The 19,966-nt window shown below is 62.2% G+C and overlaps 1 protein-coding gene across 1 annotated transcript; it reads right to left on the bottom strand.

Moving 5' to 3' along the window:
- Nucleotides 1–552: 552 nt before the first annotated feature.
- On the bottom strand, nt 553–5,103 carry LOC308051309 (uncharacterized protein). Its single transcript, XM_080361677.1, has 5 exons — nt 5,002–5,103; nt 4,212–4,291; nt 3,067–3,222; nt 1,969–2,109; nt 553–1,073 (listed from the first exon to the last, which is right to left on the bottom strand). Exons 2-5 carry the CDS (start codon nt 4,289–4,291, stop codon nt 692–694), a joined length of 759 nt encoding a protein of 252 aa, XP_080217803.1. The 5' UTR covers nt 5,002–5,103; the 3' UTR covers nt 553–691.
- Between the last annotated feature and the right edge of the window lie 14,863 nt (nt 5,104–19,966).

Below are 19,966 nucleotides of genomic sequence, written 5' to 3'. Positions count from 1 at the left end.
GGGGACACATGGGGGCTCAGTGGGGACACCCCGGGGTTCAATGGGGACACACGGGGGCTCAGTGGGGATACACGGGGGTTCAATGGGGACACATGGGGGTTCAGTGGGGACACTGAAGGGCTTGGTGGGGACACCCTGGGGCTCCCCAGTGACACACAGGGGTTCAGTGGGGACACATGGGGGTTCAGTGGGGACACATCGGAGCTCCCCAATGGCACATGGGGGTTCAGTGGGGACACACGGGGGTTCAATGGGAACACATGGGGGCTCAGTGGGGACACCCCGGGGCTCCCCAATGACACATGGGGGCTCGGTGGGGACACACAGGGGTTCAATGGGGACACCCTGGGGCTCCCCAGTGACATATGGGGGTTCAGTGGGGACACACCGGAGCTCCCCAGTGACATATGGGGGTTCAGTGAGGACACTCTGGGGTTCCCCAATGACACATGGAGGCTCGGTGGGGACACCCCGGAGCTCCCCAGTGACACAAGGGGGTTCAATGGGGACACACGGGGGTTCAGTGGGGACACACGGGGATTCAATGGGGACACACGGGGGTTCAATGGGGACACACGTGGGCTCAGTGGTGACACACAGTGACTTGCCGTTAACCCTCCGGTGCTCAGCAACCCCCCGGCGCTCGCGCTGCAGCTCGAGGACGCGCAGTCGCAGGCGCTGCTCCCGCCTCTTACAGGCCTGGAGCTGGCGCTGAGCTTTGTCCAGCGCGTCCAGCGCCGCTTCGGCGCGGCGCTTCCAGAGCAACGCGCTGCCCACTTGGTAGCTGTGCTCGTTCTGGATGTACGCGCCCGCCGGCGGCGGCAACCGCAGCATGTACAGCGACGGCGACGCCGGTCGCGCCGGCGCCGCGCAGGGGGTGGGGGGGTTGTCCTCGTCGCCTACGGGTGACAAAAGGCCGTCCGGGACCGGCCCGCGGGCGCCGGAGGGACCGGGGAGGGCGGGGACGCCGCCGTGGTCGCCGGCAGGGGGGGCGGCGGGGTCTTCGGTTTCGCCGGGGAAGCAGGAGACGTCGCGGAATGGGGGGGTCCGGGGGGGATGTGGGGGGGTCTCGTCTGCATAGGGAGGGATAGAAGGATGGCAGGGGGTGGGAAGGAGCCCGAAAGATCAACCAGTCCAATCCACCCACCCTGCCATGGGGCGTTCTCAGGGTGCTATGGTCTACAGGTCTCCCATCCACGCACTGACCGGGCCCGACCCTGCTTAGCTTCCCAGGTCAGGCGTTCTCAGGGTGCTATGGCTGTATATATATGGTCTCCCATCCAAGCACTGACCAGACCCGACCCTGCTTAGCTTCCCAGGTCAGGTGTTCTCAGGGTGCTATGGCTGTCTGTATATATATATATATATATACATATATGTACGTATATATGGTCTCCCATCCAAGTACTGACCAGACCCGACCCTGCTTAGCTTCCCAGAGCAGACAGGACGGGGCGTTCTCAGGGTGCTATGGCTGTGTATGGTCTCCCATCCAAGCACTGACCGGGCCCGACCCTGCTTAGCTTCCCAGATCAGGCGTTCTCAGGGTGCTATGGCTGTGTATACATTATATATATATATATATACATATATATATGTTGCCCAAGTATATCCTGACAGTATCTGAACTAAACCCTTTATTCAAGGGCAGAGCAGAGGGGCAGGAGAACCTCTCTGACCCACTGACCACCCCCTGTAACCCATCCCAGGTCCCATTGGCCTTCCTGTGGTCTCCCATCCAAGCACTGACCGGGCCCGACCCTGCTTAGCTTCCCAGGTCAGGCATTCACAGGGTCCTATAGCTATACATATATATATATATATCTCTATACTATACATCTATATTGGCCTCCTGGCCACAAGGTCCCAGTGCTGGCTCATGGTCACCCCCCTGTCCCCCATGAAATGGTGGGGAAACAGCAGCATCCTGTGTCACCCCCCCCGCACCCCCCCAAATCCAGGACTCACCTCCACCTCTTGGTGGCCCGAGGTGGCTTCGGGGGGTCACTGTCGGGCGGGGGGGGCTTCAGTTTGGTGGCCCGGGGGGGTCTCGGGGTGGCCGACTCGAAGACGGTGGGTACGGCGCCTTCCTTGAGTCGGTGGTAACCACTGGGTGGGGGGGGAAATGGGGGTCAGGGGTGCCCCAAAACCCCAGCTCTGGGGGGAAGGGGGGGGGGTCCCCAAAACCTCCCAGGGTGCCCTTAAGCTCTAGGGAAACTTTAAGGAACCTCAAAAGCCTTTGGGGGGGGGTCCCCAAAATGACTCAATGGGTCCCCATGTGTCAATTGGGGGGGGGGGGGGGGGGGTGTCTATATGCACCCCAGGGTGCTCCATAACCCCCGGGGGGGGTCCCTTAGTGGGGGGGTCCCTGGGGTGCCCCCCCAAAGCCTTGGTGAGGACTTATGGGGGGGAGCAGGAACCCCCAAGTGCTGGGGACCCCTCAATAAGAACAAGACACATGGGGGGGAGCAGGAACCCCCAAAGTGCTGGGGACCCCCCAATAGGAACAAGACACATGGGGGTGAACAGGAACCCCCGAAGTGCTGAGGACCCCCCAATAAGAACAAATGGGGGGCAGGAGACATGGGGGTGAACAGGAACCCCCAAAGTGCTGGGGACCCCCCAATAAGAACAAATGGGGGGGCAGGACTCATGGGGGTGAACAGGAACCCCCAAAGTGCTGGGGACCCCCCAATACAAACAAGACACATGGGGGGGGTGCAGGAACCCCCAAAGTGCTGGGGACCCCCCAATAAGAACAAATGGGGGGCAGGAGACATGGGGGTGAGCAGGAACCCCCCAATAAGAACAAATGGGGGACAGGACATGGTGGGGGGAGCAGGAACCCCCAAAGTGCTGGGGACCCCCCAATACAAACAAGGTGGGGGCAGCACCCCCATCTGGGAAACAGTTGGAGGGGTCCGGACCAAACCATTCCCACACATAGAGGGGGGAACAACCCAATCAACCGCATAGCTGGAGGAAATCAAAGCCGGGGGGGGGTGTATCATTAATTAAGCTGGAAGAAAGTGGGGGGGCACCTCGTTAAGCCCCTCGTTAACTAACCTGAAGCCAACTATCTCGAAGCAGCTCTTCTCAAAGTGCTGGGAGCAGAAATAGATGTATTTTGAGGCCGGGTCCCAGCGCCCCTCGCCGCTGGCGTCGCGGCGCCGACTGTTCTCCAGCCACAACGCCCGCCGTGGGTTGTCCTTCTTGGGCAACCTGGGGGGGGATATGGGGGGGACACACGTATAGGGGTGTGCGGTGAAGAGGGGGCTTCAAATTGCCCCCCCCAGGCTGTTTTCTGTGAGGTTGGATGGGTGCAACCCCCCCCGTGTCGGCAAATGGAATGGTCTGGGGAGGCTCAGTGAAAGGGGATGGGGGTTAAACCATTCTGAGAATAGGGGAGTCGGGGTGGGATAGACCTGGGTGAGGTCATTGTAAAGGTGGGGGGGCAACTGGGATAACCCATTGCTAAAGGTGGGGGGGACACCTGGGCCAGGTAATTGATAAAGGTGGGGGGACAACTGGGGCAAACCATTGATAAAGGTGGGAGGGACACCTGGGGCAAACCATTGATAAAGGTGGGGGGACACCTGGGGCAAACCATTGCTAAAGGTGGGGGGACACCTGGGGCAAACCATTGATAAAGGTGGGGGGAACCTGGACCAAACCATTGCTAAAGGGAGAGGCACACACCTGGGCCAAACCATTGCTATGGGGGGGAAGGAAACACCTGGGCCAAACCATTGCCAAAGGTGGGGGGACAAATGGGCTAAACCATTGATAAAGATGAGGGGACACTTGGGCCAACCTATTGCTAACCGGGGTGGGGGGGAAACAACACACCTGGGTCAAACCATTGATAAAGATGGGGGGACACCTGGACCAAACCATTGCTAAGGGGGGAGAGGACACCTGGACCAAACCATTGCTAACATGGGGGGGAAACACACTTGGGCCAAACCATTGCTAAAGTGGTGGGGGGGGGCAGGAACACCTGGACCAAACCATTGCTAATGGGGGGGGTAAACACACCTGGACCAAACCATTGCTAAGCAGGGGGGGGGTACACCTGGGCCAGCCCAAATGAAAACCCAAGGCAGGAACACGGGGACCCCCCCGCAGTGGGTCAGAGCATTTTGGGGGTGAACCAAGGGGAGGGTCCAGTCCCCCGAGGGGGGTGGGGGGGGGGGCGGGGGGGCACCCACCGGTGGAAGGAGATGCCTCGGTTGCGGGTCTCCCGAGTGTCACGGGTGCAACAGCCGGCGGCGGAGCAGTGACGGGGCATCTGGGACAATGAGGGGGGGGGACAAGGGACAATAATCTCCCCCAGGAACCCCCCCAAACATTCAATGCCCTCCATGTGCCACCCCAGATGATGAGACCCCCCCCATCACCCCCAAATCCCTGTTACCCCCCCACAAACCCCCCCATGAGCCACCCAGATGCTGAGACCCCCCCCCCAAACCCCCATTACCCCCCACAAACCCCAAACCCCCCCATGAGCCACCCAGATGCTGAGACCTCCCCCCCAAACCCCCATTACCCCCCACGAACCCCAAACCCCCCCATTTGCCACCCAGACACTGAGACCCCCTCCAAATCCCTGTTACCCCCCCACAACCCCCCCCATGTGCCACCCAGACACTGAGACCCCCCCCAAATCCCTGTTACCCCCCCCACAAACCCCAACCCCCCCCCCCATGAGCCACCCCAGGACCCCCAAACCCCCCCATTGCCCCCATAAACCCCCCCCAGTTCCCCCCACCATAAAATCACGGGGGGGGGGGTCCCCAAGACCTTGGGGGGGGGGCGATGACGTCACAGGAAGGCGGGGCACGCCGCGGGGGGGGGGAAACCGTTGCTAAGGGGACTTCGCAACAGCCGTGGTTGCCAAGGGGGGGCCGGAAGGGGCGGGGCCACCCGCACATCCCCCCCCCCCGCCGGTTTTGGGGGTCGGTTCCCGGTTCCCCCCCCCCCTCCTCAAACCGGCCTCACCTCGGCGCTCCCATCCCGCCGCCAACTCTCGCGAGAACCTGCGCGATCCCGCCCGCCCTCCGCAAACGCGCCCGCGCCCCGCCCCTTTCCCGCCTTCCCTCCCCTCTCATTGGCTACTGCGCCGCCGACGGGGCGTGGCTCGCACACGGCCGCGCCCCGCCCCTTTTTCCTCATTGGCTGCGCCTTGGTGGTGGGCGGAGGGTTGGGAGCGTTCTCACAGTAAGCCAGCCCCTTCATTTGCATGCCGCGCTCTCATTGGCCAGACTCGCCCCGCCCATTTCTTATCTGCCATGCGAGACGCGCCCCTTCGCTGCGAGCGTTTCAAGGCCCCCCCCCCCCCCCGACCAGGTTTGGGGACGTTTCAAGGCCCCCCCCGCCTGTTTCAATGGCCCCTATGTAACAGATTGGGGGGGGGGGGGCTGAGCCACCCCCCCAAAAAAATGGGGTAAAAAGAGTTTCAAGGCCCCCCCCAACAAGTTTTGGGTGGGTTTCAAAAGCCCCTCCCACATATGGAGGGGATTGAGACACCTCCCAATGGGGTAAAGAGGGTTTCAAGGCCCCCCCAATAGTGTTTTGGAGAGAGTTTCAATGCTCCCCGCGAGGGGGTGTTTGGAGTCGTCGTCCCCCCCCCCGATCACTCAGGGACAGATTGATCTTAAAGGCACTTTAATGAATACGGGCAAGCCCCGCCCCAAATAAGCCCCGCCCCAAATAAGCCCCGCCCCAAATAAGCCCCACCCCTTATTGATGGAGTTTGGGGGGGGCCCTGGAGGGGGTTTCTAGGGGCTCTTTGGGCCCAAAGGCACTTTCAGGGTTGGTCACCAGGGCTGGTTTCAAGGGTCCCCCCAAGCCTGGGGGTGGTTTCAAGGGTCCCCCCCCAAGCCTGGGGGCGGTTTCAAGGGTCCCCCTGAGCTGGGGGGGGGGTGGTTTCAAGGGTCCTCCCCAAGCCTGAGGGCGGTTTCAAGGGTCCCCCTGAGCTGGGGGGTGGTTTCAAGGGTTCCCCCCAAGCCTGGGGGCGTTTTCAAGGTTCCCCCCAAGCCTGGGGGCAGTTTCAAGGGTCCCCCCAAGGCTGAGGGCTGTTTCAAGGGTCCCCCTGAGCTGGGGGGTGGTTTCAAGGGTTCCCCCCAAGCCTGGGGGCGTTTTCAAGGTTCCCCCCAAGCCTGGGGGCAGTTTCAAGGGTCCCCCCAAGGCTGAGGGCTGTTTCAAGGGTCCCCCTGAGCTGGGGGGTGGTTTCAAGGGTCCTCCCCAAGCCTGGGGGCAGTTTCAAGGGTCCCCCCAAGACTGGGAGTAGTTTCAAGGGGTCCTCCAAGCCTGGGGGCGGTTTCAAGGGTCCCCCTGAGCTGGGGGGCAGTTTCAAGGGTCCCCCCAAAGCTGGGAGTGTTTTCAAGGGTTCCCCCAAGCCTGGGGCAGTTTCAAGGGTCTCCCCAAGCCTGAGGGTGGTTTCAAGGGTCCCCTCCAAGCCTGGGGGCAGTTTCAAGGGTCCCCCCAAAGCCGGGGATGGTTTCAAGGGCCCCATTGTCCCCATTATCCTCATTGTCCCCATTGCCCCCATTGTCCCCAATGTCCCCATTGTCCCCATTGTCCCCATTGTCCCCAATGTCCCCAATGTCCCCATTGCCCCCAATGTCCCCATTGCTCCCATCGCCCTCATTGCCCCCATTGTCCCCATTGTCCCCATTGCCCCCAATGTCCCCATTGTCCCCATTGTCCCCATTGCCCCCATTGCCCCCATAGTCCCCATAGTCCCCATTGTCCCCGCTGTCCCCACTGTCCCCAGTGTCCTCGTCCTCATCGTCCCCGTGCAGGATGCGGCGCACGGTGCGGGACAGGGTCAGCGGGTCACACCTGGGGGGTGAAGAGGGGTCTATAGGGGGCTATAGGCGACTATAGGGTCTATGGGTTCTATAGGGGTCAGTTGGTTCTATAGGGGACTATGGGGGCTATAGGGGACTATAGTGGACTACTAGAGGGCTATAGGGGACTACTAGGGGTCTATAGGGGACTATGGGGTCTATAGGGGACTATGGGGGCTATGGGGTCTGTAGGGGTCTATGGGGTCTACAGGGGGGTATGAGGCTATAGGGAATTACTGGGGGACAATGGGGGTCTATAGGGGTCTATGGGGCACTATGGGGTATGTAGGGGTCTACGGGGTCTATAGGGGATTATGGGGGCTATAGGGGTCTATGGGGCCTATAGGGGACTATGGGGGCTATAGGGGACTATGGGGCTGTTTAGGGGACTGTGGGGTCTCTAAGGGTGTAAGGAGCCTATAGGATCTACAGGGAGCTTGAGGGGGCCTGGCGGTGCTGTAGGGAGCCTATAGGGTCTATAGGATGCTCTAGGAGCCTGGGGGTGCCATAGGGAGCCCATAGGGTCTCTAGGGTGCTCTAGGGGGCCTGGGGGTGCCATAGGGGCCCTGGAGGTGCTATAGGGAGCCCATAGGGTCTCTAGGGTGCTCTAGGGGCCCTGGGGGTGCTCTAGGAGGCCTGGGGTGCTATAGGGAGATTATAGGGTTCATATAGTGCTCTAGGGGCCCTGGGGATGCCATAGGGAGCCCATAGGGTCTCTAGGGTGCTCTAGGGGCCCTGGGGGTGCTCTAGGGGCCCTAGGGGTGCCATAGGGAGCCCATAGCTTCTCTAGGGTGCTCTAGGGGCCCTTGGGGTGCCATAGGGAGCCCATAGGGTCCCTAGGGTGCTCTAGGGGGCCTGAGGGTGCCATAGGGAGCCCATAGGATCTCTAGGGCCCTGGGGGTGCCATAGGGAGCCTATAGGGTCTCTAGGGTGCTCTAGGGGGCCTGGAGGTGCCATAGGGAGCCCATAGGGTCTCTAGGGTGCTCTAGGGGCCCTGGGGGTGCCATAGTGGCCCTAGGGGTGCCTTAGGGTGCCCATAGCTTCTCTAGGGTGCTCTAGGGGCCCTGGGGGTGCCATAGGGAGCCTATAGGGTCTCTAGGGGCCCTGGGGGTGCCTTAGGGAGCCCATAGGGTCTCTAGGGTGCTCTAGGGGTCCTGGGTGTGCTATAGGGAGCCTATAGGGTCTATAGGGAGCTTGTGAGGGCTGGGGTGCCATAGGGAGCCTATAGGGTCTCTAGGGTGCTCTAGGGGCCCTGGGGGTGCCATAGGGTCTCTAGGGTGCTCTAGGAGACCTGGAGGTGCCATAGGGAACCTATAGGATCTCTAGGGTGCTCTAGGGGGCCTGGAGGTGCCATAGGGAGCCCATAGGATCTCTAGGGTGCTCTAGGGGCCCTGGGGGTGCTCTAGGGGCCCTGGGGGTGCCATAGGGAGCCCATAGGATCTCTAGGGCCCTGGGGGTGCCATAGGGAGCCTATAGGGTCTCTAGGGTGCTCTAGGGGCCCTGGAGGTGCCATAGGGAGCCCATAGGGTCTCTAGGGTGCTCTAGGGGCCCTGGGGGTGCCATACGGAGCCCATAGCATCTCTAGGGTGCTCTAGGGGCCCTGGGGGTGCCATAGGGAGCCTATAGGGTCTATAGGGAACTCGAGGGGGCCTGGAGGTGCTCTAGGGGCCCTGGGGGTGCCATAGGGAGCCTATAGGGTCTCTAGGGTGCTCTAGAGGGACATCAAAGGGGTCTAGGGGTGCTGCAGGCAGCCTATAGGATCTATAGGGAGCTCGAGGGAGCCTGGAGGTGCCTTAGGGAGCCTATAGGGTCTCTAGGGTGCTCTAGGAGCCTGGGGGTGCCATAGGGAGCCTATAGGGTGCTCTAGGGGCCCTGAGGGTGCCACAGGGAGCCCATAGGGTCCATAGGGAGCCCATGGGGTCCATAGGGAGCCCATGGGGTCCACAGGTCCCACCTGAGGCGGGCGCGCAGCGCGGCCACCTGTCGCGTGGCCACCGCGGCCCCGTCGCCCGCGGCCTCGAGCTCCCGGCGCAGCTGCCGCCCCTGAGCCAGCGCCGCCCCCGTCCCCGCGGCCACCGCGGCCACGCGCTCCCCCAGCCACGCGCAGCGAGACCGCAGAGACTCAGCCTGCGCAGGGGACAGACATGGGACAGGGGACAGACAGGGGACAGGGGACATGGGATATGGGATATGGGGACATGGGACAGACAGGGGACATGGGGATATGGGATATGGGACATGGGGATATGGGGATATGGGGATATAGGGGTATGGGGATATGGGGACATTGGGATATGGGGACATTGGGATATGGGGATATGGGACATGGGGACATGGGATATGGGGTCATTTGGATATGGGGACATGGGATATGGGACATGGGGATATGGGGATGGGGATATGGGGATATGGGACATGGGGACATTGGGATATGGGGACATGGGATATGGGGACATGGGATATGGGATATGGGGATATGGGGACATGGGGATATGGGACATGGGGACACGGGGATATGGGGATATGAGGACATGGGGACATGGGATATGGGGACATCGGACAGACAGGGGATATGGGGACATGGGAACATGGGGACATTGGGATATGGGGACATGGGATATGGGACATGGGATATGGGACATGGGACAGACAGGGGATATAGGGATATGGGACATGGGGACATTGGGATATGCGGATATGGGATATGGGTTCATGGGGATATGGGGATATGGGACATAGCACAGACAGGGGACATGGGGACATGGGGACATGGGGACATGGGGACATGGGGATATGGGGATATGGGACATGGGGACATTGGGATATGGGGACATTGGGATATGGGGACATGGGGATATGGGGATATGGGACATGGGGACATTGGGATATGGGGATATGGGACATAGGGACATGGGGACATGGGGACAGGGGGATATGGGGACATGGGGACATTGGGATATGGGGATATGGGGTCATTGGGATATGGGGATATGGGACATGGGGACATGGGGACAGGGGGATATGAGATATGGGGTCATTGGGATATGGGGACATGGGGATATGAGACATGGGGACATGGGGACATTGGGATATGGGGACATGGGATATGGGGACATGGGGACATGGGACATGGGGACATGGGACATGAGGATATGGGACATGGGACAGAAAGGGGACATGGGACAGGGGACATGGGGACATTGGGATATGGGATATGGGGATATGGGATATGGGGACATTGGGATATGGGGTCATGGGATATGGGGTCATAGGGATATGGGGATATGGGGATATGGGACAAGGGGACATGGGGACATGGGACAGACAGGGGATATGGGATATGGGGACATGGGGATATGGGGACAGACAGGGGGACATGGGATGTGGGGTCATGGGACATGGGGATATGGGGGCATGAGGACATAGGACAGACAGGGGGACATGGGGACACAGGGACGAGGTGACACAAGGGACATGGGTGTCCCAGGTTGCCACGAGGTGACCCCTCTCTGCCCTCCCACCCCCACGTGGTGATCCCCCCCCACCATGACATCCTCCCCTCCCACCGCATGACGTCACCGTGACGTCACCGTGACGTCACCCGCGGTGTCACCTGCAGGCGGTGGCGCTGTCCCCGCAGCCGCTGCTCCTCGGCCTCCAGCAGCAGCGCCCGCAGGCGCCGCCCGGCCGCCCGGCACGACCGCCACAGCGCCGCCCGCGCCCTGCGCACCCAGGGGTGCCCCGTGTTATAACCATGGCACCCATGGGTGTCCCTCATGTCACCCACATGGTGCCCACGGGTGTCCCATGGCACCAACGTGGCACCCAGGGGTCCCTCATGTCATCCCCATGGCACCCAGAGGTGTCCCATGGCACCATCTTGAGACCACCTTGGGCCACCCATGACCACCCATGACCACCCATGATCACCCATGAGCCCCTTGGGACCACCATGGGCCACCCATGACCACCCATGACCACCCATGACCACCCAAGAGCCCCCTGGGACCACCTTGGGACCACCTTGGGCCACCCATGACCACCCAAGAACCCCCTGGGACCATCTTGGGACCATCTTGGGACCATCCTGGGACCACCTTGGGCTACCCATGACCAACCATGACCACCCTGGGGCCACCCAAGAACACCCATGACCACCCAAGAGCCCCCTGGGACCACCTTGGGACCATCTTGGGACCACCTTGGGACCACCTTGGGTGACCCATGACCACCCATGACCACCCAAGAGCCCCTTGGGACCACCTTGGGACCATCCTGGGACCACCTTGGGCCACCCATGACCACCCAAGAGCCCCTTGGGACCATCTTGGGACCATCTGGGGACCATCTTGGGACTATCCTGGGACCACCTTGGGCCACCCATGACCACCCATAACCACCCATGACCACCCAAGAGCCCCTTGGGACCATCTTGGGACCATCTGGGGACCATCTTGGGACCATCCTGGGACCACCCTGAGCCACCCATGACCACCCATAAGCACCTATGACCACCCATGAGCCCCTTGGGACCAACTTGGGACCATCTTGGGACCACCTTGGGCCACCCATGACCACCCATAACCACCCATGACCACCCATGACCACCCATGAGCCCCTTGGGACCATCTTGGGACCATCTTGGGACTATCCTGGGACCACCTTGGGCCACCCATGACCACCCATGACCACCCAAGACCACCCAAGACCACCCATGGCCCCTTTGGCGCTGACCCGGCCTCCCTGTGCAGCAGGTCCTGCAGGCGCTGGCAGCGGGCGCGCAGGGCGGGCTCGGTGTGGGTGGGGGGCACCCATGGGTGCTGCAGCCGCCCCCGCAGCGCCCGCTGCTCCCGCTCCAGCCGGGCCACGGCGTCCCCCGCCTCGCGCGCCCGCGTCCCCGCCGCCTCCAGCGCCCGGCGCAGCTCCTGCACCTGCACGGGGACCGCGCTCAGCACCCATGGGTGCGGCTGATCACCCACCCTGTCCCCACAGCACCCATAGTACCCCACAGCACCCATGGGTGCGGCTGATCTCCCACCATGTCCCCACAGAACCCACAGCACCCATGGCTGCGGCTGATCACCCACCATGTCCCCACAGCACCCATAGTACCCCACAGCACCCATGGGTGCAACTGCTGACCCGCACTGACCCCACAGCACCCATGGGTGCGGCTGATCTCCCACCGTGTCCCCACAGCACCCACGGTGTCCCCACAGCACCCATGGGTGCAACTGCTGACCCGCACTGACCCCACAGCACCCATGGGTGCGGCTGATCACCCACCGTGTCCCCACAGCACCCATAGTACCCATAGCACCCATGGGTGCCACTGCTGACCCACGGTGTCCCCACAGCACCCATGGGTGCAGCTGATCTCCCACCGTGTCCCCACAGCACCCATGGTGTCCCCACAGCACCCATGGGTGTGGCTGATCACCCACCGTGTCCCTACAGCACCCATGGGTGCACCCCTAGCACCCATAGTACCCACAGCACCCATGGGTGCGACTGCTGAGCCACACTGACCCCACAGCACCCATAGGTGCACCCACTGACCAACGCTGACCCCACAGCACCCACGGTGTCCCCACAGCACCCATGGTGCACCCCCAGCACCCATAGTACCCATAGCACCCATGGGTGTGACTGCTGACCCACGGTGTCCCCACAGCACCCACGGTGTCCCCACAGCACCCATGGTGCACCCCCAGCACCCATAGTACCCATAGCACCCATGGGTGTGACTGCTGACCCACGGTGTCCCCACAGCACCCATGGGTGCACCCCTAGCACCCATAGTACCCATAGCACCCATGGGTGTGACTGCTGACCCACGGTGTCCCCACAGCACCCATGGGTGCACCCACTGACCCACACTGACCCCACAGCACCCATGGGTGCACCCTGGCACCCATAGTACCCATAGCACCCATGGGTGCCACTGCTCACCCATGGTGTCCCCACAGCACCCATGGGTGCACCCACTGACCCACAGTGTCCTCACAGCACCCACGGTGTCCCCACAGCACCCATGGGTGCACCCGCTGAGCTACTGTGTCCCCACAGCACCCATAGTACCCATAGCACCCATGGGTGCCACTGCTGACCCACGGTGTCCCCACAGCACCCATGGGTGCAGCTGATCTCCCACCGTGTCCCCACAGCACCCACGGTGTCCCCACAGCACCCATGGGTGCGGCTGATCTCCCACCATGTCCCCACAGCACCCATGGTGTCCCCACAGCACCCATGGGTGCAGCTGATCTCCCACCGTGTCCCCACAGCACCCACGGTGTCCCCACAGCACCCATGGGTGCACCCACTGAGCCACACTGACTCCACAGCACCCATGGGTGCACCCCAGCACCCAAAGTACCCCCAGCACACTCCACTCCCATAGATGCCCCCATAGGTGCCCCCTGACCCCCATGGCACCCATAGGTACCCCCATAGGTACGCCCTGACCCCCATGGCGCCCATAGGTGCCCCCATAGGTGCCCCCTGCCCCCCATGGCGCCCACAGGTGCCCCCATTATCGCCCCCACGGCACCCATAGCTACTCCATAGGTGCCCCATGGCGCCCATAGATGCCCCCTTAGGTGCCCCTTGACCCCCATGGTGCCCATAGCTACCCCCATAAGCACCCCCATGGCACCCATAGCTACTCCATAGGTGCCCCCATGGCGCCCATAGATGCCACCATAGGTACCCCCTGACCCCCATGGCGCCCATAGGTGTCCCCATAGGTACCCCCATGGCACCCATAGGTGCCCCATAGGTGCTCCGTAAGTGCCCCCTGCCCCCCATGGCGCCCACAGGTGCTCCCATAAGTGCCCCCATGGTGCCCATAGGTACCCCAATAAGTGCCCCCATGGCACCCATAGATGCCCCCTTAGGTACCCCCTGACCCCCATGGCGCCCATAGGTGCCCCATAGTTGCTCCATAAGTGCCCCCTGACCTCCATGGCGCCCACAGGTGCCCCATAAGCGCCCCCATGGCGCCCATAGGTACCCCAATAAGCACCCCCATGGCACCCATAGATGCCCCCATAGGTACCCCCTGACCCCCATGGCGCCCATAGGTGTCCCCATAGGTACCCCCTGCCCCCCATGGCGCCAATAGATACCTCCATAAGCGCCCCCATGGCACCCATAGCTACTCCATAGGTGCCCCCATGGCGCCCACAGATGCCCCCATAGGTACCCCCTGACTCCCATGGTGCCCATAGGTGCCCCCATAGGTACCCCCTGACCCCCATGGCGCCCATGGGTGTCCCCATAAGCACCCTCATGGTGCCCATAGATGCCCGCATAGGTACCCCCTGACCCCCATAGGTGCCCCATAGGTGCCCCATAGGTGCCCATAGGTGCGACCTGGAGCTGGCGCTGGTGCAGCCGCAGTCGCAGCGCCTGGTTGAGCTCCCGCCGCTCGGCCAGCGCCTCCTGCAGCCCCGCGGGCGACACGCGGCACCTGCGCACAGGGAGCGCTATAGGGGACGCGCTATAGGGGACATGGTATAGGGACACGCTATGGGGGCTGTAGGGGATGTATGATGGGGGATATAGGGGCTGTGCTATGGGGGACACGCTATAGGGGCTGTAGGGGACACGCTATAGGGAACACGCTATGGAGACATGCTATAGGGACACGCTATAGGGGACATGGTATAGGGACACGCTATAGGGGCAGGCTATAGGGACACACTATAGGGGACACGCTATAGGGGACATGCTATAGGGGGCACACTATAGGGGACATGCTATAGGGGGCACACTATAGGGGACACGCTATAGGGACACACTATAGGGGACACGCTATAGGGGACATGCTATAGGGGGCACGGTATAGGGACATGCTATAGGGGATATGCTATGGGGACACTCTATAGGGACAGGCTATAGGGGACATGCTATAGGGACATGCTATAGGGGCTGTAGGGGATGTATGATGGGGGATATAGGGGCTGTGCTATGGGGGACACGCTATAGGGGCTGTAGGGGATGTGCTATGGGGGCTAGAGGGGACACGCTGTGGGGACATGCTATAGGGACACGCTATGGGGATATGCTATAGGGGACACGCTATAGGGACAGGCTATAGGGGCTGGAGGGGATGTATGATGGGGGATATAGGGGCTGTGCTATGGGGGACACGCTATAGGGGCTGTAGAGGACACGCTATAGGGGCTGGAGGGCATGTGCTATGGGGCTATAGGGGATACACTATAGGGGTCACACTATAGGGGCTGTAGGGGACATGCTATAGGGGCTGTAGGGGACATACTATAGGGGCTGGAGGGCATGTGCTATGGGGGCTATAGGGGACGCATTATAGGGGCTGTAGGGGATGAGCTATAGGGGACACACTACAGGGGCTATAGGGGACACTGTAGGGCCACCTCTCAGCCTGTGGGCGTGGCCGGGGAGGGGGCGTGTCCAGAGAGGGGGCGTGGCACTCACGTGGGGCCGGGGGGGCGGGGCACTCGGGCAGCGACGTCATCACGCTCCTGCTCCGCCCGCCGCCGGGCATGCTGGGCCGCGCACAGCGCCTATGGACACGCCCCCACAGGCCACGCCCACCCCCATGAGCCCCGCCCTATGGCCCCTTAGCCCCGCCCATCTCCATTAGTCCCGCCCCATGATCCCGTAGTCCCGCCCTTCTGCATTAGCCCCGCCCCATGCCCATAGACCCCACCCTATGTCTCCTTAGCCCCACCCATCTCCATTAGTCCCGCCCTTCTCCGTTAGCCCCGCCCCATGCCCATAGACCTCACCCTATGGCTCCTTAGCCCCGCCCATCTCCATTAGTCCCGCCCTTCTCCATTAGCCCCGCCCCATGCCCATAAACCCCACCCTATGGCTCTTTAGCCCCGCCCATCTCCATTAGTCCCGCCCTATGATCCCGTAGCCCCGCCCTTCTCAATTAGCCCCGCCCCATGCCCATAAACCCCACCCTCTGGCTCCTTAGCCCCGCCCCTCTCTATTAGCCCCGCCCTTCTCCATTAGCCTCGCCCCATACCCATAAACCCCACCCTATGGCTCCTTAGCCCCGCCCATCTCCATTAGCCCCACCCTTCTCCATTAGCCCCTCCCCATGCCCATATACCCCACCCTATGTCTCCTTAGCCCCGCCCATCTCCATTAGTCCCGCCCTTCTCCATTAGCCCCGCCCCATGCCCATAAACCCCACCCTATGGCTCTTTAGCCCCGCCCATCTCCATTAACCCCGCCCCATGGTCCCTTAGCCCCGCCCCATACCCATAAACCCCACCCTATGGCTCCTTAGCCCCGCCCATCTCCATTAGTCCCGCCCTTCCCCATTAGCCCCGCCCCATACCCATAAACCCCACCCTATGGCTCCTTAGCCCCGCCCATCACCATTAGTCCCGCCCTTCTCCATTAGCCCCACCCCATACCCGTAAACCCCACCCTATGGCTCCTTAGCCCCGCCCATCTACATTAGTCCCGCCCTTCCCCATTAGCCCCGCCCCATACCCATAAACCCCACCCTATGGCTCCTTAGCCCCGTCCATCTCAATTAGCCCCGCCTTCTCCATTAGCCCCGCCCCTCATCTCGCATGGCTCCGCCCACCTGCCGCAGCCGCTCCAGCTCCGCCTCCCTGGCCTGTCGCGCTGACTCCGCCTCCTGTGCCCGGAGCTCCGCCCCCGCCCGGGCCCGGCGGGCAGCCTCAAGCTCCGCCCACAGCACATGCTCCGCCTCCTGGGGGCGGGACACCATTGAGGAGATCACCAGGACACCATATATATATATAGCTGGTCTCCCATCCAAGCACTGACCGCGCCCGACCCTGCTTAGCTTCCCAGATCAGACGATACGGGGCGTTCTCAGGGTGCTATGGCTGTGTATCTATCTGGTCTCCCATCCAAGCACTGACCAGACCCGACCCTGCTTAGCTTCCCAGATCAGGCGTTCTCAGGGTGCTATGGCTGTGTATATTATATGTATTATATGTATTATATATATATATGTTCCCCAAGTATATCCTGACAGTATCTGAACTAAACCCCAGGACCCCCAGGTCCCTTTTCACCCCTCCCAGTGTCACCCACTCCTCCCAGACCCTCCATCAGCCATGCCTCCCGATTGGCCCAGCCAGAGGCTCCGCCTCCCTCTCTCAGGCCCCGCCCACCTGCTGCTGGCGCAGGCGCTCGCAAGCCCGGTCACGTGCTCGGCAGGCTCCGCCCATCCGGGCCTGGGCTCCTCCCACCGCGATTTCCAGTGCCCTCAAGGCCCCGCCTGCTGCCAGGCTCCGCCCCCTTTCCGCCGCCAGGCTCCGCCCCAGCGCTGCCACCTGCGGGGGGCGGGGGACACGTGTTGAGTGACAGCCCTATGCCCCACCCACCAGGTGATGGACAGCCCCATATCCCGCCCACCAAATGATGGACAACCCTATGCCCCACCCACCAGGTGATGGACAGCCCTATGTCCCGCCCACCAAGGTGATGGACAGCCCTATGCCCCGCCCACCAGGGTGATTGACATCCCTATGTCCCGCCCACAAGGGTGATGGACATCCCTATGTCCCGCCCACCAGGGTGATGGACAGCCCTATGCCCCACCCACCAGGGTGATGGACAACCTTATGTCCCGCCCACGAGGGTGATTGACATCCCTATGTCCCGCCCACCAGGGTGATGGACAGCTCTATGCCCCGCCCACCAGGTGATGGACAACCCTATGCCCCGCCCACCAGGATGATGGATGGCCACAGGCCCCGCCCACCAAGTGATGGACAGCCCCATGCCCCGCCCCCAGGGTGATTGACAGCCCCAGGCCCCGCCCACCTTGTTGCTCAGTTCCCGAAGCTCCGCCTCCATATCCTGGCGATCCTGTGCCTGGTGGGGGAGGGGGCCTGGGGTGTAGCAGCACAGGGGACCCAGGCGTCCGGGGGGGGACCCAGGCGTCCGGGGGGGGACCCAGGCGTCCGGGGGGGTACCCAGGCATCCGGGGGGGGACCCAGGTGTCCGAGCTGCACCCCCTTAGGGTCCGTCCCATGGATGAAGGGTACACCTGGGTCCCTTTGGGGGGGCTCAGCTGGGGGGGCATGGGGGGGAGGGGCTGCCTGGACGCCTGGGTCCCTTCCCACAGTGTGGGGGAGGGGAGCTGAGGGCTCCCAGACGCCTGGGTTCCTTTTCCCCGCCCCGTGCCCTAATTCCAGTCCCAGGCCTGGACTGGGGCCAGTGGGGCCAGGGGAAGGGGGGGCGCCCGGATGCCTGGGTCCCCTGGGTGGGGGGGTCCTCCAAATATCTATGTCCCCCCCCCTCCCCCAGACCTCTGGGTGACCCCATGGGGGTTGAGGCTTTCCCGGACTCCTGGGTCCCCCCGGACGCCTGGGTCCCCCCCGGACGCCTGGGTCCCTCTCACCTGCGCCAGCCTGGTGGGGCCACGTTGTCCTTTGTCACCCTCGTCCACCATGGCACAAGTTGGGGGGGGGTTGTCCCTGCAATAACAAGGACCCTACAATAACCCGGACGCCTGGGTCCCCTCGACGGCTCCCGATGGACTCGGATGCCTGGGTCCCTATAGGGAGTGGGGGAGGCGCCTGGACGCCTGGGTCCCCTCACCTGCTGCGGGTCTGTCCCTGTGATGCCGAGCCCAGGACCGTGGGACCCAGGCGTCCGGGAGCTCCTGGTGCCACCCAGACCGTGGGCACGGGAGGACCCAGGCGTCCGGGCACCTCCCCCACCCCCAGGGCTCAGATCCCGCCCCCCGGGCACACCCGTGTCCCCAGAGATCAGTTCAGCTCCACCAGCTCCTGCTCTGGGGTGTCACCACCCGCCCTTGCCTGAGGGACCCAGGTGTCCGGGAACCTCCCTGAGGGACCCAGGCGTCCGGGCACCTCCCCCGGGCACACCCGTGTCCCCAGAGATCAGTTCAGCTCCACCAGCTCCTGCCCCGGGGTGTCACCACCCGCCCTTCCCTGAGGGACCCAGGCGTCCGGGAACCTCCCTGAGGGACCCAGGCGTCCGGGCACCGCCCCAGGGCACCCCAGGTACCCCCCCAAAGGGACTTGGATGGTGGGAAGTGCAGTGATGTCACAGCACCGGTTGTGATGTCACACCACCAGCTGTGATGTCACCATGCCAGCTGTGATGTCACGCCACCAGCTGTGATGTCACCATGCCAGCTGTGATGTCATAGAGGGAAAGGCCTGGGAGGGCGTGGCTGAGGGGGGTGGACATGGGTCAACACGGGTCAACAGGGTTCAACATGGGTCAACACAGGTCATGTGGGTCAATGTGGGTCAATGTGGGTCAATGTGGGTCAATGAGGGGTCAACACGTTTCAACATGGGTCAACACGGGTCATGTGGGTCAACGTGGGTCAACACAGGTCAACATGAGTCAACACGGGTCATATGGGTCAATGTGGGTCAATGTGGGTCATATGGGTCAACAAGGGTCAACATTGGTCAATACAGGTCATATGGGTCAATGTGGGTCAATGTGGGTCATTGTGGGTCAATATGGTTCAACACGGGTCAACATGGGTCAACAAGGGTCAACGTGGGTCAATGTGGGTCTATGTGGGTCATTGTGGGTCAATACGGTTCAACACGGGTCAACATGGGTCATATGGGTCAATGTGGGTCAATGTGGGTCAACATGGGTCATATGGGTCAATATGGGTCAATGTGGGTCAATGTGGGTCAACGTGGGTCAATACAGTTCAACATGAGTCAACACAGGTCATGTGGGTCAATGTGGGTCACCATGGGTCAATATGGGTCATGTGGGTCAATACAGCTCAACACGGGTCAACATGGGTCAACATGGGTCATGTGGGTCAATGTGGGTCATATGGGTCAATGTGGGTCAACGTGGGTCAATACGTGTCATATGGGTCAATGTGGGTCACCATGGGTCAACACGGGTCATATGGGTCAACATGGGTCAATATGGGTCATATGGGTCAATGTGGGTCAATGTGGGTCAACGTGGGTCAACACGGGTCAACACAGGTCATATGGGTCCCTATGGGACCTATAGAGGTCTGCAGCTCCATGTGGGACCCCATGGGGGTCTATAGGGGCTCCCAGCCCTACAGCGATCCCTATGGGGTCTATAGAGGATCTGGACCTATGGGG

Source organism: Nesoenas mayeri (genome assembly GCF_963082525.1).
Source record: "Nesoenas mayeri genome assembly, chromosome: 36".
Taxonomy (NCBI): domain Eukaryota; kingdom Metazoa; phylum Chordata; class Aves; order Columbiformes; family Columbidae; genus Nesoenas; species Nesoenas mayeri.
The sequence above is the reverse complement of the archived record's forward strand: the minus strand, read 5'-3'. Positions and strand labels throughout refer to the sequence as shown.

Bases quoted from the DNA above. Each gene is read 5' to 3' on its own strand.
- LOC308051309 (XM_080361677.1), bottom strand. From the start codon at position 4,291: ATGCCCCGTCACTGCTCCGCCGCCGGCTGTTGCACCCGTGACACTCGG. The intron at 3,223-4,211 runs GTGGGTGCCCCC...ATCCCCCCCCAG, and splicing joins CGAGGCATCTCCTTCCACCG to GTTGCCCAAGAAGGACAACC. The intron at 1,074-1,968 runs GTGAGTCCTGGA...CTCCCTATGCAG, and splicing joins CGGGCCACCAAGAGGTGGAG to ACGAGACCCCCCCACATCCC.